The sequence below is a fragment of the Lutra lutra genome, chromosome 6 (genome assembly GCF_902655055.1).
Source record: "Lutra lutra chromosome 6, mLutLut1.2, whole genome shotgun sequence".
Classification (NCBI taxonomy): Eukaryota; Metazoa; Chordata; class Mammalia; order Carnivora; family Mustelidae; genus Lutra; species Lutra lutra.
The window spans coordinates 88415899-88430219 of NC_062283.1; the positions used below are offsets into that span (position 1 = coordinate 88415899).

At 42.2% G+C, this 14321-nt stretch overlaps 1 protein-coding gene across 2 annotated transcripts in view; it reads right to left on the reverse strand.

Moving 5' to 3' along the window:
- Positions 1–205: 205 nt before the first annotated feature.
- Positions 206–14321, reverse strand: part of LOC125103243 (interleukin-20 receptor subunit alpha-like) — a 42839-nt gene continuing 28723 nt past the window's right edge. The window contains exons 3-7 of one of the 2 annotated variants that reach the window (XM_047735163.1): positions 8727–8908; positions 7538–7713; positions 6691–6835; positions 3262–3401; positions 206–1299 (exon numbers count right to left, since the gene is read on the reverse strand). In XM_047735163.1, coding sequence (XP_047591119.1) covers positions 508–1299; positions 3262–3401; positions 6691–6835; positions 7538–7713; positions 8727–8908 — 1435 coding nt within the window. In that variant the 3' untranslated portion in view covers positions 206–507. The remainder of the gene's footprint in view (positions 1300–3261; positions 3402–6690; positions 6836–7537; positions 7714–8726; positions 8909–14321) is intronic. The other variant, XM_047735164.1, reaches the window with a different exon arrangement.

Sequence of the window (14321 nt, forward strand, 5' to 3'; positions counted from 1 at the left end):
ATTGCATGGAGCACTGGGTGTGGTGCAAAAACAATGAATACTGTTAAGCTGAAAAGAAATTAAAAAAAAAAAAAGAAAAAAGAAAATAGTCAACCAAGAAGCCAAACACGCTCACCTGAGTAAATTCTTCATCCAATTTGGCAAAACTCTTTTTAAAATTTAATTTTATTTTTTCAGTGTTCCAAGATTCATTGTTCATGCACAACACCCAGTGCTCCATGCCATACGTGCCCTCCAAAGCTTTCTGAATGCATACAGCATAGTGGATCAGCCCCTGCATTCCAGATGCCCACCATCATCACGAGAGACCCACATGCATGAACCAACCCCCATTTGAGGCAGAATGAAACAAGCACTTTGAGAATAGAGAAGAGATAAATAATTCTCACAGACACATAAAATCAGAGTCAACTTCTTTCATCCCACATCCTTTATTGTTTGGTTACTATTATGTTTGCACTCATGTGCCTCGTAACAGCAGGGGTGTGGTAAAGGGAAGTTCAGGTGTTAGTCCTCCATTTGCACGTGTAATCCCCAGTCCTCCATAAATTTCAGGAGATAGGCTTTGTTTTCTTCTGACGACTCTTCTGGAGCCTGATCCTCATAGAGTCTACACAAGAGGCTTTCTTCTGTGAGCTCCTCGTACTCAGGCTGCTGATATCCCTCAGAGTCATGTTCAGAGGCAGAGAAGGATGGTATGCACAGTCTGCCAGTCTGAGGGTCCCAGTCCACCAGTGTGGTGAATGCCTCTTCACCTGGCTCCTCTTCCACATCCACATGCTTCGGCAACAGCTGGCCCAAGTCTCGCAGCTGAGGGGCATAGGAATACAGTGGTTTTGGGGAGCCCAGGTTTGCCAAAGCTGCCTGTTGCTCCAAGAATTGTCCTTGGAGGGATGCCTCTTCCTGCAGTCTGAGCTCTTGATCTCCAGGCCCCACACAGATGTCAACAGTTCTTACAGCCTCTTCATATCCAACGGCAGCTTTATCTGTGGCCATTGTTCCACCCAGTGACCCTTGCTGGGTTAGGGACATACCCTTGGAGCTTTCCTCAGAGTCACAGAAAATATCCATCCAATGTAAAGCATACCCTGAGTTCTTCACCTCCATTTCCTCCTGATGTGGCTCCTGGTCCTCGAGGGGCTCATTCGGGTCCCATACATCATTGCTTTTTCCTCTTACACTTACATCCTGATGAGAAGTGTTAGAATCCTCCACAATATTGAGGGTGATAAAATTAAGCACAATTTTTTCAGCAGGTACAAAGAATCTTTTGTCAAATTCATTTCCATAAATCAAAATCTATAAAGAGAGAAGAGAATGGTTTCACCTTTTCACTTGAGAGAGACATGAAAAACAGCTGTTAAGTAGAACTTATACTGTCATCACATAGTTCTAAAAACCTATTCTTACTAACTCATGGAAGTGACAGTTATTCTTGGGATAAACAGAAAGCCTCATTCCCATGGAGGCAAGAGACCTGAGACACGAACACACAAAGGCTTATGGAAGTGAACAGTGGTCCCTGGGGGGCAGGTGGCGGTATCCCATCCAAGGATCAGGGTAGAAAGCCCCCTCCCCTAACCGGCCCAGGGAATTCAGGGCACTTATTTAATTTCTTGAGCCTCAGTTTTTAATTGTGTAAAATCAGAATTTCTGCCACATGAGAAGTGGCAAGGGCTGAGGGAGAGAGTTTGGAAATCGCTTTGTTAATTACTGTTGACCATGTATTTGTTAACTAGCAGTGGTTTCCTGGACTCCCAGGCCTGGCTGGGATACACCCTGGACATGAAATGTGGATGGGCATGCAAACTGGATGCAAAGAGGGAAGGAGGCTCATGAGTAGGGATGGTTTCACTCACTTCCCCCATAGCTATCCCACTGTAATGGGGCCAAAAAGGGAAATCCATCTGCCTGTTTATGGCTGATAGAGAAACTCTAAGTCATGTCAGGAAAACTGGTTTGAGATTAAAATAGTGCTGGGGATATGTGGAAGGTGTCTTTTGTGATGTCCAGTCATGACTTAAGTTTGAATCCTCATTGTCCACCCCGTGAAGTGAGTTCATTTAACATTAACATTCCTCAGCCTCATTCTTTTATAACATTTCAGTTTCAGAAAGTCACATATGCTTAATTCTCCTGTGAATGTTTCTCCCAGGAATGTCTCCCTGTGCCATTAGGAACGTACCTCTAATGTCTAAAAGCAGGCAGAATAAGAGAAACATTTAAAACCAAACTAAGAGGAATACCTTATGCATCAACATATATATGTGAATAAATATTTTAATACTTTGCAAATAAATCACTCTTATTGTTAAAATATGCCCAGCCCTTCTAAACCCTCCGGAAGCGTATTTATTCTTTCTTAATATTTTCTTGCTCTCCTTGCTCTGAATGCTTGTCCTGGCCATTTTCCTCCTAAATGTACTCCCCATTCCATGCCAGTCTCAAGCTCTACATCCCATTCTCCTCTTTCAGACGCTCCCTTTCTTGCCCTGGAGAACTGGCACAGTCTTCTAGCTCCTTTTATTGCTTCTAGTCTTATTAGCTCCAGCAGTGTACTAGACCCACTATCTAACTGGATTTAAACACGATATTGACCTCAACACTGCCTATTCAAAACGCCATAGAGGTTTCTCCTAGCCAAGACAATATAAAGCCCAAACTGCTTAGAATAACACCCGATTCTCCTGTTACCTGGCCCTCACACCCACTCTCTGGTCTTACTTCAGTAACTCCTCATCAGCAACCTGTGGTCCAGCAATATCATGTGGTTTTCCAAACATCCACGCACCTTGGCCCTTCTGGGTTTTCTGCCAGAAGTATGGGCTCTAACTCTTTCTCCCCTTTCCTAATCATAGCTGGATGTAAAACTTCTACTGGTCCCCTACTCATGGTTTCCACGCTCTCCCTGTAACTCTCTGTACATCTACAGTCCTAACTGTCTGCTTTCATCATAACCTTTAAGTATCATTTTGAAATTCCCATTCCCAACTTAACTTGAACCTCCAGAAGGGCATGGATCTGACTTAAATTTATTTGTGTACCTCGCGACCTAGTCTAATCTGCTCATGACATGTGAAATCTTTGTCAAAGCTGAGGAATCTCTTTGCTACTAGAGACTAGCAGCAAAAGTGTTTTCTTATTCATCACTCTTTAAACCCACGCTGCCTGTAAAAGGGAGCTGTGTCTGCTTTAGAGCTTCCTTTTGTACTGGTCTGGAAGGGAGGGTTTATGATCATTCCTGCCACACCGAGCACTCACCAAATTTGCTGGGTGTTTCTCTTTGCCAACATGGATATATCTGTACATGGAGTAGCCCATCACAGAAAAAAGAAACACAGTAACAGATATGGGCAAAACATACCAGAAGATGATTTTAACCTTCACTGCTGATGTTTGGTCTGTTAAAAAAAAAAAAAAAAAAGACAGAAATAGAGCATTGTGATTCAGTGTGGTGGTAGGAAAACATTGGTAATGTCAGGTGACTTTGGGTTGATTACTTACAATCAGGAGCTCAGTTTTTCATTTATAAATTGAGAAGCTTGAAGGAAAAGTGATAAGGGGGTCTCAGAATTCTTACTCTGACAAGAGCTGGTCTTCAGAACTCATCTGGACTTGTCGCAAACCTTACAGTGTGGATGCATCACCAACTCAATCAGCAGATATTCCAACATGTTTGTCTCGCCGTGAGATTCATGCAGGTTCGTATATTTGAAGCTAAGTGTGTCTATTATTCCAGCAACTTATACACTTTAAACCAAGCAACAGAACCCTCTTGATAAGATCCTATTAAGCTGTCCTCACTTTTCCATACTGTCATTTAACTCAACCATTTCCAAATATTCAGTAGAAGTCGGGAATGTGTGGCGTTACCTTATGTCCAGCTAACAGAACCATCTCTGAGTGGGTTGGCTAGACTTTCTGGGTAGGTCTAGAGCTTGGGATGTTTGTAGGAAGTGGCTGAGCTGGTGTTGCTGAGAATGGCAGTGACTTCCCTCCAGGTCCTATTATACTGTGGGTTCATGACAAGTAAAAGTCCATAGAAGAATGAAAAGACTTGGTGAACAGCTTTTAAGAAAGCAGTGCTGGGGGGCGCCTGGGTGGCTCAGTGGGTTAAGCCACTGCCTTCGGCTCAGGTCATGATCTCAGGGTCCTGGGATCGAGCCCCACATCGGGCTCTCTGCTCAGCCGGGAGCCTGCTTTCCCCTCTCTCTCTGCCTGCCTCTCTGCCTGCCTCTCTGCCTACTTGTGATCTCTCTCTCTGTCACATAAAAAAAAAAAAAAAAAAAAAAGCAGTGCTGGCCCTCCATTCATGAGACTATACAGTTGTGAATAGGACTCATGTGACTGATTTATATTTGTTGGGCTCCTCTAGGATACTGGAAGTTGTAATAGTTAATTGTCTGTGTCGATTGGCTAGGCCATGGTACTGGGCGATATTGCCCAGATATTGGGTGAAACATGATTCTAGATGTTCCTGAAAGGCATTTTTCGATGAGATCATCATTTAAATGAATGGACTTGAGTAACACACATTACTCTTTATAATATGGGTGGCCTCGTCTAATCAGTTGATAGCTTTAGTAGAAAAAATAGTTTCACCTTGAGAAAGAGATTTCTGCCAGCAGATAACATTCAGAAAAGAAGTGTAGCATCAACTCTTCCTCAGAATCCAGCCTGCTGGACTGCCCAACAGATTTTGAGCTCACCAGTCTCCACAGTCATGTGAGGCATCAGCTTAAAATAAATCTTTCTGTCTTTCTCCATATGTAATATGTTGGTTCTGTTCTCTGGAGAACCCTGACTAATACAGCAGTAGAAAAAGAGTTTTAGTGCACATAGCAAAAGTTCTAGTATATTCCTTACATACTGATGAATTCAGTGAGAGTGTCATGGGAGCTCTTTCATCTGTACAGTTGTTTGGATACTCTTGATGCCTACGCCTGAGACAAAGCAATGATGTCACTCTCCAGATAGCTATCCAGTGAGAGAAGGGAAACAGAAGTGTCATGGACAATGAGGGAGGTCAACAAGAGCCAGTGAGAGAAGTAGAGGTACAGGGCTCCAAGGGCGGCCTCTTCCACCCCAAACTGCTCCCAAGGAGCACATCTGTCATCAGGTTCTACAAGGAAAGGTGGCAAAGCACAAGGCAGGTGGTGCAGGTGGCCAGCATCACTGACCGCACATGAGGCCACAATGCAGCCTAGTCCTCTGAATGCAGAATCTGGTCTCTGGACTGAACTTGCCCTACTTAAAACATGCCATGACAACAATGACCAATGACACTCAGTATACGGCAGAACATGTTTGCACAATAAGCCTAATAAACTGTAATTGTATTTTAGTACAAGGGGATTATGGAGAGCAGAAGTATTTCTCAAAGATGGTCCCAGAAGAGGTGGTCCAGCTGGGCTATCAAGGAAAAGGTCAGAACCCAGAAAGATATGTCCTTATTTTGTCACCTCTCCTAGACTAGTGAGAAAGTTGGCTGCATCTCTTACTGGGAAGTATTTAATGGAATCCATATTTGAGTTGCTTTCAGTCTGCCAACTGCTTAAATGTTCTCCACTGGAAATTCATTCCTACCACTTGACCCCGATCAAGCTGTAAACAGAGCACTTTTTCCAAATACAGAAATGATTTCTTCAGTCTGCTTTGTTTTGCCTTTTGCTTGCTCTGCATTTCAGTTTTATTTGACATATGGCAGAGAACCCTTCATTTTAGGGGAAGGTATGAAAGGACAGAGATTCAAAAATATAGCTTTTCACTTTTGAAAATCACAAAATCCCCTTTGGATTCCTTATGACAGTTTCAACTTGTGCTCTGTGCAGCCTGAGGGAAGAGGAAAGCAGGGCTCCTGTCACCATGGCCATCCCATTGCTGGCGATGGAACCATTGCTGGCTAGGGGATGCAGGGTGACATTTGTCCTGAGCCAGAGGGTTTGGAAAAGGGAGATGGAAGAATAATGGATGAGGGTCCATTTGAGGAAGGTCAACTTTAGGGTTAATTTTCCATGTTCAGGTTTTGAGTGGAGGGTCCTCTGACCCTTGGGGAAGCACAAATACACAAATGCCAAGCTCCTAACCCTATGTCTCCTAACAGGAATGAGACTCTTCAGCCAAGCTCAGAAAACATGAGAAGACAAAAGGAAAGAGAGAGAAGCAATATAAGTGGGGGAGTAAGTGTGGATTTGCTGATCCCAGATGCTCGTGCAGCCTGTGAGTGATAGCTGAATGCAGCTTGCAGAGCTGTAATCTGTACTCCCGAGGGTGAGCAAAGCCTGCTGTCTGCAAGTGTTGTTAGAATAGTGTTTTGTTTCTAGCACTAACATTTGACGTTCTTGAAGACCACAGAACTTCTCTTGACGAAAGGGACTAAAATCAAGAAATAAAAAGATGTGTGTAAAATTCTAATTGCTTTTTTTTCCCATGGAAGAAGCTTGTTGGCAGCAGATATCAGGACAAGTGCTGAGAGTTCCTTGAGAAGATGCAAACATGCTCTAATGCTGGCCAAGTTCAACAGCAGAGTCCCAGGCTACTCAATGCATTTATGGCGATGATTGTTTCTGCCTTTGTCTCAACCTGTTCCTGGTAGACATGGATTAACCCAAACCTTGTTTTTAACTGCCACACTTCTCCTAGTTTCCTCAGAGTTCCCTCCTCAGACCAGCTGAGACTTTTTAGGCTTACCTTTCAAAGTACGGACACACAGCTTCTCAGAAGGCCGAGCTAGGCGAGGAGGCCCTGGGACGAAGGTCTCCACGTGGACGCAGTACAGAGTGTCTGGCTCCAGCCAGCTCAGCACCAGCGTATGGTTGGTCACACACTGGGACCACTAGGGCAGGGGATGGCAAACAGCAGTTAGAGCCACGGAATTCCAGTACCACCCAGACAGACAGCTCTAGAAGGAGATAGAACACTGAGATACCACTAAATCCTTCTTTATTGCTTCAAGCTGGGCTTAAAAAAAAAAAGAAGTTTTATTTAAATTCAATTTAGTTAACATATACTGTCATGTATTTTTAAAAATTTAAGTAGAAGTATGAACATTTTTCCATATTAATAAATGGAGATCTGAGTTAAGATTTTTAAATTTTTTTTTTTCTAGCATCAGCTTTAAAATACCCTTTTCCTTTAGCTCAGCAGAGCATGGTCAGAATTGGGACCATTCTGGGGACCATTCTAAATAAGAACATAAGGACGGATTTCTTGCTCATCTTGCCCTATGTCCTTGCTGACATTTTTTCTCTCTTGGAGAGTGATTGACAGATGTCATGCAAGACGAAGCTTTCCATCAGAGTGAGGTGGACAATTGTTCCACACCCAACAGCAACATCAGACCCCACTGACAGAGAGGGTCTGTAAGGGAAATCCGAAGGACGTTGTTGAGATGTCTATGTATCAGCTTCCACTATATCTCGCCCAGCATGTCTTTGAATATCACACCTTCCCAGATTCCCTGCCCCTGGGCTGCTGGTTCCAGCACTAGCTGCAGGAAGTGCACAGATTCAAGGCCCCTCTTCCATCCCAGGCTCACCGTTCTATTAGATTGAGTATTATATACGGACACATTATACTTCAGATTAGAGTATATCTGTTTCATGGAAAGAGAACTGTCTTCTGGATTTCTCTTCCACTTCTCCGGAGCCGTCAGAACAATGGAAATGGATCTCTCATCTGTCGTCAAAGCGATCCCCGGTGGGCCAATTTGTGCTTAAAGGGGAGGGGAGAGGACGTTATCATATTCAGATGTAGAAATCACCATGGATAAAACTACAATATCACCTTACTGGAATCAAAGTCTAAAGCCCCCCCTCTTAGTTGAGATGACTCAGATTGTTCTCAGGTGAGTCTGAGTTATGCCACATCCTGAAACAATCATTTCATACTCCCTGATACAATATGAAAACAGAAAATTCAAGTCTTGTATTTACTTGGTGCCTAATCTCATGGGTAAACAGGTGGTAGATACAACTAAAAGTGTTTACAACACTCCTGTGACTTGAAAAGTTGGTGATAAATAACATTAACATGATTTGATGTGTGGTGGAAATCAGCCATGGAGGAATCAAACAGTGTTAAATAACTTAGAATGGTCTAGAACAGAGGTTCGCAAACTTTTGCTATAAAGGTTCAGACAGGAAGTACTTTAGGCTTTACAGGCCATATGATCTCTGTTGTAGCTCTTATTTATGTAAATGTAAAAAGCATTCTTAGCTCTCGGTCCGTAGACAAATGGAAAGGGGGCCGAGGTGTATTTGATCTGAAGACATAGTTTGCTGAAGTCTGATCTAGAAGGGCACCATTGGAGAGGTTCTGGCTCTAGTGAGAAGCTCTTGTAAACTTCATTATGGCAGCTCTGAGTGGGTCCTCTGTGGCTGAATCAGCCACAGAACAAGGGATGGAAAAATGAAAGAAGCAAACATCAGGAAGTTGTTGCCTGAATTCTGAGTTACACCTAGAAATACGTCATCACAGTACCATGTTCAGAACAAGAAGACACTTAGTTTGACAATGAGCAAGCAAAACCAGTCATTGTCAAGATGAAACTCTGAGATGCTGTGAGGTGGGGCACCATGGGCTGGTCACCCAGAAGCTGAGGGACAGAGCGCAGAACAGAGTGCTCAGAGCCCTGGCCTCCTAGGTAGGCTGTCTGCGAGGCTGATACTGTATGCTTGATGGACAGAAGAACTTGTTATTATTGGAGTTTACAGTGTGTTACTTACTTTCTAAGAATGGATAGAATCGTCCAGTTTCTGCCCATTTGGAACAATTCGTTTCCCGAATGGCCTTAACTTTGGCATAATATTGATGTTCGTAATCAGAAGTTTCCACAGAGAGATCACAGCAGGTCCTACTGATATTTCTGCATTCGGATTTATTCAGCCACTTCTTTTGCCCATATCTGCTGAGAAAGAAACTGAATTAATAATGAGGTGCCCTATGTGCTTTCCAATAAGAAAAAAAACAGTTATTACACAAAACTCAATGGAAGTTCAGACCTTCACTGTGGAACAACAAAAGTACCTGTCACTGAGATAAAAAAGAATCCAGATTTGCTGCTGGCAATTTTTTTCATTACCTCTCAGGAGCATGAGTCAGAGTTTCTGCAATCACCTCTCTTTTCTGTGAATTATAAGGTGGGTAGTACATTTTGAAAGCCTGTATTTTTTTATTCTTGGTCTACAGTAAAAATTTTACATATCATATGATCAATTCTTCTAGTAATTATCTATGTACGATTTTAGTGCACTATGCCTATTAAGGTCAATTTGATGGGCTATTTTTTTAAAGATTTTTATTTATTTATTTGACAGATAGATCACAAGTAGACAGAGAGGCAGGCAGAGAGAGAGAGAGAGAGGAGGAGGAAGCAGTCTCCCCCCAAGCAGAGAGCCCGATGCGGGGCCCAATCCCAGGACCCTGAGATCATGACCTGAGCCGAAGGCAGAGGCTTTAACCCACTGAGCAACCCAGGTGCCCCTGATGGGCTATTTTTAAGAAATACTAGCCATTTTTTTCTTGGAAGAAAAAATAACTTGACATTCTCATAAATTTAGTATCTACTTTCTATGCAGGGTCTAGAGAAAATTGGTTAGGGTAGAGTCCATGCCAACTGTGGCATGTAGTGATAGTGATGATATTGACTCGGTTATTGATATTGATTTCTTCTTTCCTTTATTAAAGACACACACCTCTAGCAGGTAGAGAAGGGAAAATATTTTTAACAATTTTCAGATGGGAAACACTGAGGTATAGAGAGGTGAAGTGCCACCAGCTGAGCCTGTGAGAGAGGGTTGCGTGGGAGGCTAGGAAGGCATTAAAGCAGGTGTGCCGGGGTTTTAGAAAGCTAACAGGTGTAGCATGGAGAATGCAGGGGGGTAGGGGTGGCAGTCTGGGGAACACTTGGGGAGATCCTGTGGTGGTCCAGCTGGGAAGATGTTGGTGGCTTGAACAAGGATGGTGGTAGTAGAACAAATGACAAGACAAAAGGAAGAACTTTAGGGGAAACAGGACTTGGTGACTTGAGTGGAGGTAAGAGATGAGGGAGATGAAGGTGTTCAGGATGGTGTCTCTTTCTGTCTGAGATAGTGGTAACGTTTCCCAAGGGAAAGAATACCATGGAATAGGTTTGGGAAATGGGGAGGAGGGGAGAGGAGGAAGGAAAGGTAAAAAGTTCAGTTTTTTGCACATTGAGCCTCAGGTATGTGAAAGACATCCAGCTGCATGAATGCCCAGTAGGCCCTGGGGCTCAGGAAAGACGACTGAGTGGGAGGCAGTGATTTTGAAATCAAGGGCACAAAACTGTTCATTGAAGGCTTAGGTATGAATGAAATGATCCTGGAGCCAGAGCAAAGCTTAGCATAAAATTCCAGGATCATGAAGTTTTAAAGGTTGGATGCAAAGTACAGTTATAAATAGCAATTTAGGGGCACCTGGCTTCTCATTCAGTTGAGCATCTGACTCTTGGTGTCAGCTCAGGTCTTGATCTCAGGGTTCTGAGTTCAAGCCTTGTACTGGCTCCTCACTAGGAATGGAGCCTACCTAAAAAATAAAAAAGAAAAGAAATAACAGCTAGAGTGGGAGTAGGAGAAACAGGCATCACATAAGGCAAGAGCATGTCTTGAGAATGAGGAAATGTGGACTTTATCAAGTGTTATTCAAGCTTAAGGGTATCTTCTCCTTTCAGAATATGGCAACAGATTTCTGAAGGATACTCTCTCTGTTTTGTAGGCACCATACCTGCCCGAAGACGTTAGACATACAGTTAAGATCTTGTCGACCAACTTCTCCAGGAAGCAGTCCCCATTGCCTAAGGGCTTTCATACATTTTTTGTCTGTGAGCCGAAAGACATAATTCATTTTACATTGTGACCCAGCTCACAGAAACATACATATATTTAACATATTAAAACAAAGGTTTCACAAGATTCTATTTAAACTGTAGTGTATGCCATCAGTTCAGTGATTTTCCACTCCAGTCCACTTCACACCATTCCAGTCCTTTCCATTGAAAATAATGCTAGCTATGTCCGTCAAAACTGATTTCATGGTCCAACAACAGGTCCTGACTTAGGGTTTGGAAAATACTGCCATCACCCATTTGATCCCCTCTCCTTCACTTTCCTCACTCCTGCCAGGGGCAGGGCAGCTTCCCATGACAGAGGCTGATGGAGGAGAAAATACACTTTACTGGATTCTGAGCCACTTTCCATAGCTTGTTCCAAAGCTTGTGTTTTCCATAGTGCACTATATATTTTCTGCACTAAATTCTCTTGGCAGGTAGAGTTTAAACTGTTGTTAAAATGTCATCTTTTACTTGGAAACAAACTTCACTCCAAAGTGTGAAATCATAATATGTAAGTTTCCCAAGGTTACCTGGCTAGGATGACAGCCTGGCTGCAAACCAAAGACTGTTTGGCCTTGGAGCTGAGCTTGGAACCCTGTCAGTGACAGACACTGCTCTGTATTTCTGTCCATCTTGGACGTGCACGAGCATGTCAGACCTCCAACATGGCGAGTTTCTTTATTTATTTTGGAAATTTGTACCGTCTAAGTTATTTGCTCTCACAGAGCAGTGATCACTCTATTTTTTTGTTTTCCTTTTCCGAATCAAACATGTAAAGGACATTGCAGACTCTTTGCTTCACTTAATGGAAAAAGAGGCCAGGGCACACTCAACAGCCGCTTCCTCTTTGCAGAGTGATGTCTCCTTTCCTAAAACACCAGCTTCCAGAGAAACTCTTCAAAAATGAAAATGAGGCTCTAGATAAGTGAGGTCATCATGAATAGCTGTTGAAGTATTTCCCTGCCTTAGTGGTCAGAATATCTTCTTCATAGAGAAAAATGACTTTGTTCTTTTTGTTGTGGCTAATAGGGTACTTTTTTTTCTTTAACTCAGAAAATAAAAAATGTATAATCAACAGAGAAGGAAGTCACTCTAAAACCCATTAGCCTAAAACATTTGGCATACATGATTCTGGACATCTCGTTATGTTTCTCTATTCACACAGGAATGACTAGTTGGCTGCATATACAGACAATAACTAGATTATACCATACATATGGTTTTAATCAAGATTGCAAATTTAGCCTGATTTGAAGTTTATTTAAGATTTATTTATTTATTTATTGAGTGCAAGTTGGGAGAGAGAGAATCCCAAGCAGACTCCACGCTGAGCTCAGAACCCACACCCAGGCTCAATCCCAGGACCCTGAGATCATGACTGAGGCCAAAATCAAGAGTAGGATGCCTAACCAACTCAGCCACATAGATGCCCTCTGATTTGAACTTCAACAGAAAAAGAAATTGAAGTGAAATTAAAAGAATTGTTGTAGTTCAAGTGTTTCATCATCACAAGAGATAGTGGTTTCTAAAAGATCTTTTGAAGTAAGAAAATGGTTTATGAAAAATATTGAAAGTTTGGTTATCAAGGTGATGAAATATTTTCATTTTAGATCACATTTAATGGCTTCTTGCTATGAAACTCAGTACACTTATAGATATTTCCCACCTTCTAATTTGTTATATCATTGTTTAGTTTTCAAACATTTACAAGAAATTTCGATAACACCATTCCCCATCAATACTTAGTCTCAGTTCTTCACTTAGATAGTCTCAGTGCATGTACCAGTCTTTTCACAATGACAATTAATCTTGTCAGTACTGAGTTCTTCCTTCAGGGTCATCTTTACCTCTGTCAGCTGGATATCATCTTTAGTTAATGGTTTTCTCCCCCTCAAGAAGATCTCACGGGAGTGCTCTCCCGACATCTCACTTGCTTGAAAATATGTCTGTTGAAATTTGGTAAGAATCTTAGATCACACCTATTTTTCCCTCAGAGGATGTATCACTTTCTTCTGTTGAGTGTCAGCAGACAGAAATCATCCCCCTACCCCTGTATCCCTTGAGCGCCCTGCTCTTGTTATGACAGTCATAAAGTACTTCCTCTTCCTAAAGTTCAATAATCTCACCAGGATAAGTCTTCCTATTGTTTTTATTATATTTTCCTAGATTGAGCATGTACTCATTATGCACAACTCCAGACATTCTCACTTGTTCAATTACTATCAGTTAGCCATAGAGTTTTCATCTCTATATAGCATTTTTATTTTCCAACTCTTCCCTAAGCTCTGCCGCCTGCTTAAAAATTCTTCCCCTTGTCTTAGAATATTTTCTTTAACTTCTTGCTTGCTTTCTTTTTCTCTCCCCTCCCTCCCTTCTTTCCTTCTTCTTTCTGTCCTTTTTTCCTTCCTTCCTCCCTCCCTCCCTCTCTCCCTTCGGATTTACCATTAGGGATCATGTTGTATATAGACTCAAACGACAAATAGTTATTTGTCTGAAATTTTCTCCTGGTTCCATGAGAAAGCTTTTAAGGAACTTTTCACTTGTGTGTGTGTGTGTGTGTGTGTGTGTGTGTGTGTGTGTATGTTTGTCTTTCTTCCTTCTGGTAATAATGGAGAGGTCCTATGCCAGATTCTTTGGGCAAATGGGTATAGGACAGAGGGAATGTCACACACTTGCTCTCCAAATCATATTATTCCCTTTTCTGGAGAGCCTGCCCACCCTCACATTTGGCAACTGCTAGAGGCTGATGTGCTATACGACACATTAATAAAGTCGTAGTCCCCCATCGGTGCCTCCCAGCCATCATCACCTTTCCTCCCTCCTGCACCCACCTCACCGGGGCTACTGGGCCTCTAAGTGAAAGTGTCACTTGAACACGACTTCTCTTTCAACTCTTCCTTCTCTGACATTCCGTGGCTCCAAACTGGGGATCATGGGGGACATTTCCTCAATTTCTAGTGGCAGAAATCCTTAGGTTGTTAGGTATACCTTTTAATACTATGACATTTATTCTTGTAGAATTATTTTCTACTGTTGGAGTTTAAGAAGGTATAGATTCATTTTCAGTTTCTGCAGTTGTTTTTCTTCAGACTTCACAATATTTCGTTTGTACGCTCCATGGCTTGTGGCTTGAGGTTTGGCCATTTCCTCGGTTTCCTTGAACATGGGCATCATCTATACATTTTGCATTCTTTCTTGCTTGCAATGAATTTTTTAAAATTTGTGTTATTTTAGTCACCATAAAATACATCATTAGTTATTGATGCAGTGTTCCAAGATTCATTGTTGATGTATAATGCTTTTTGGGGGACAGGTGAAATGTGGAAATGTCCATTCACTATCTTCAATAGGAAGAGCTAACGGCACAGTAATCTGCACTCAGTTTCACTTAAAAATGTCTGTAATTCCAATTAAGTTTAGACATTTCAGAGACAATGGATTTCCTTGTTTTCTCAGCCACAGAATAACATTT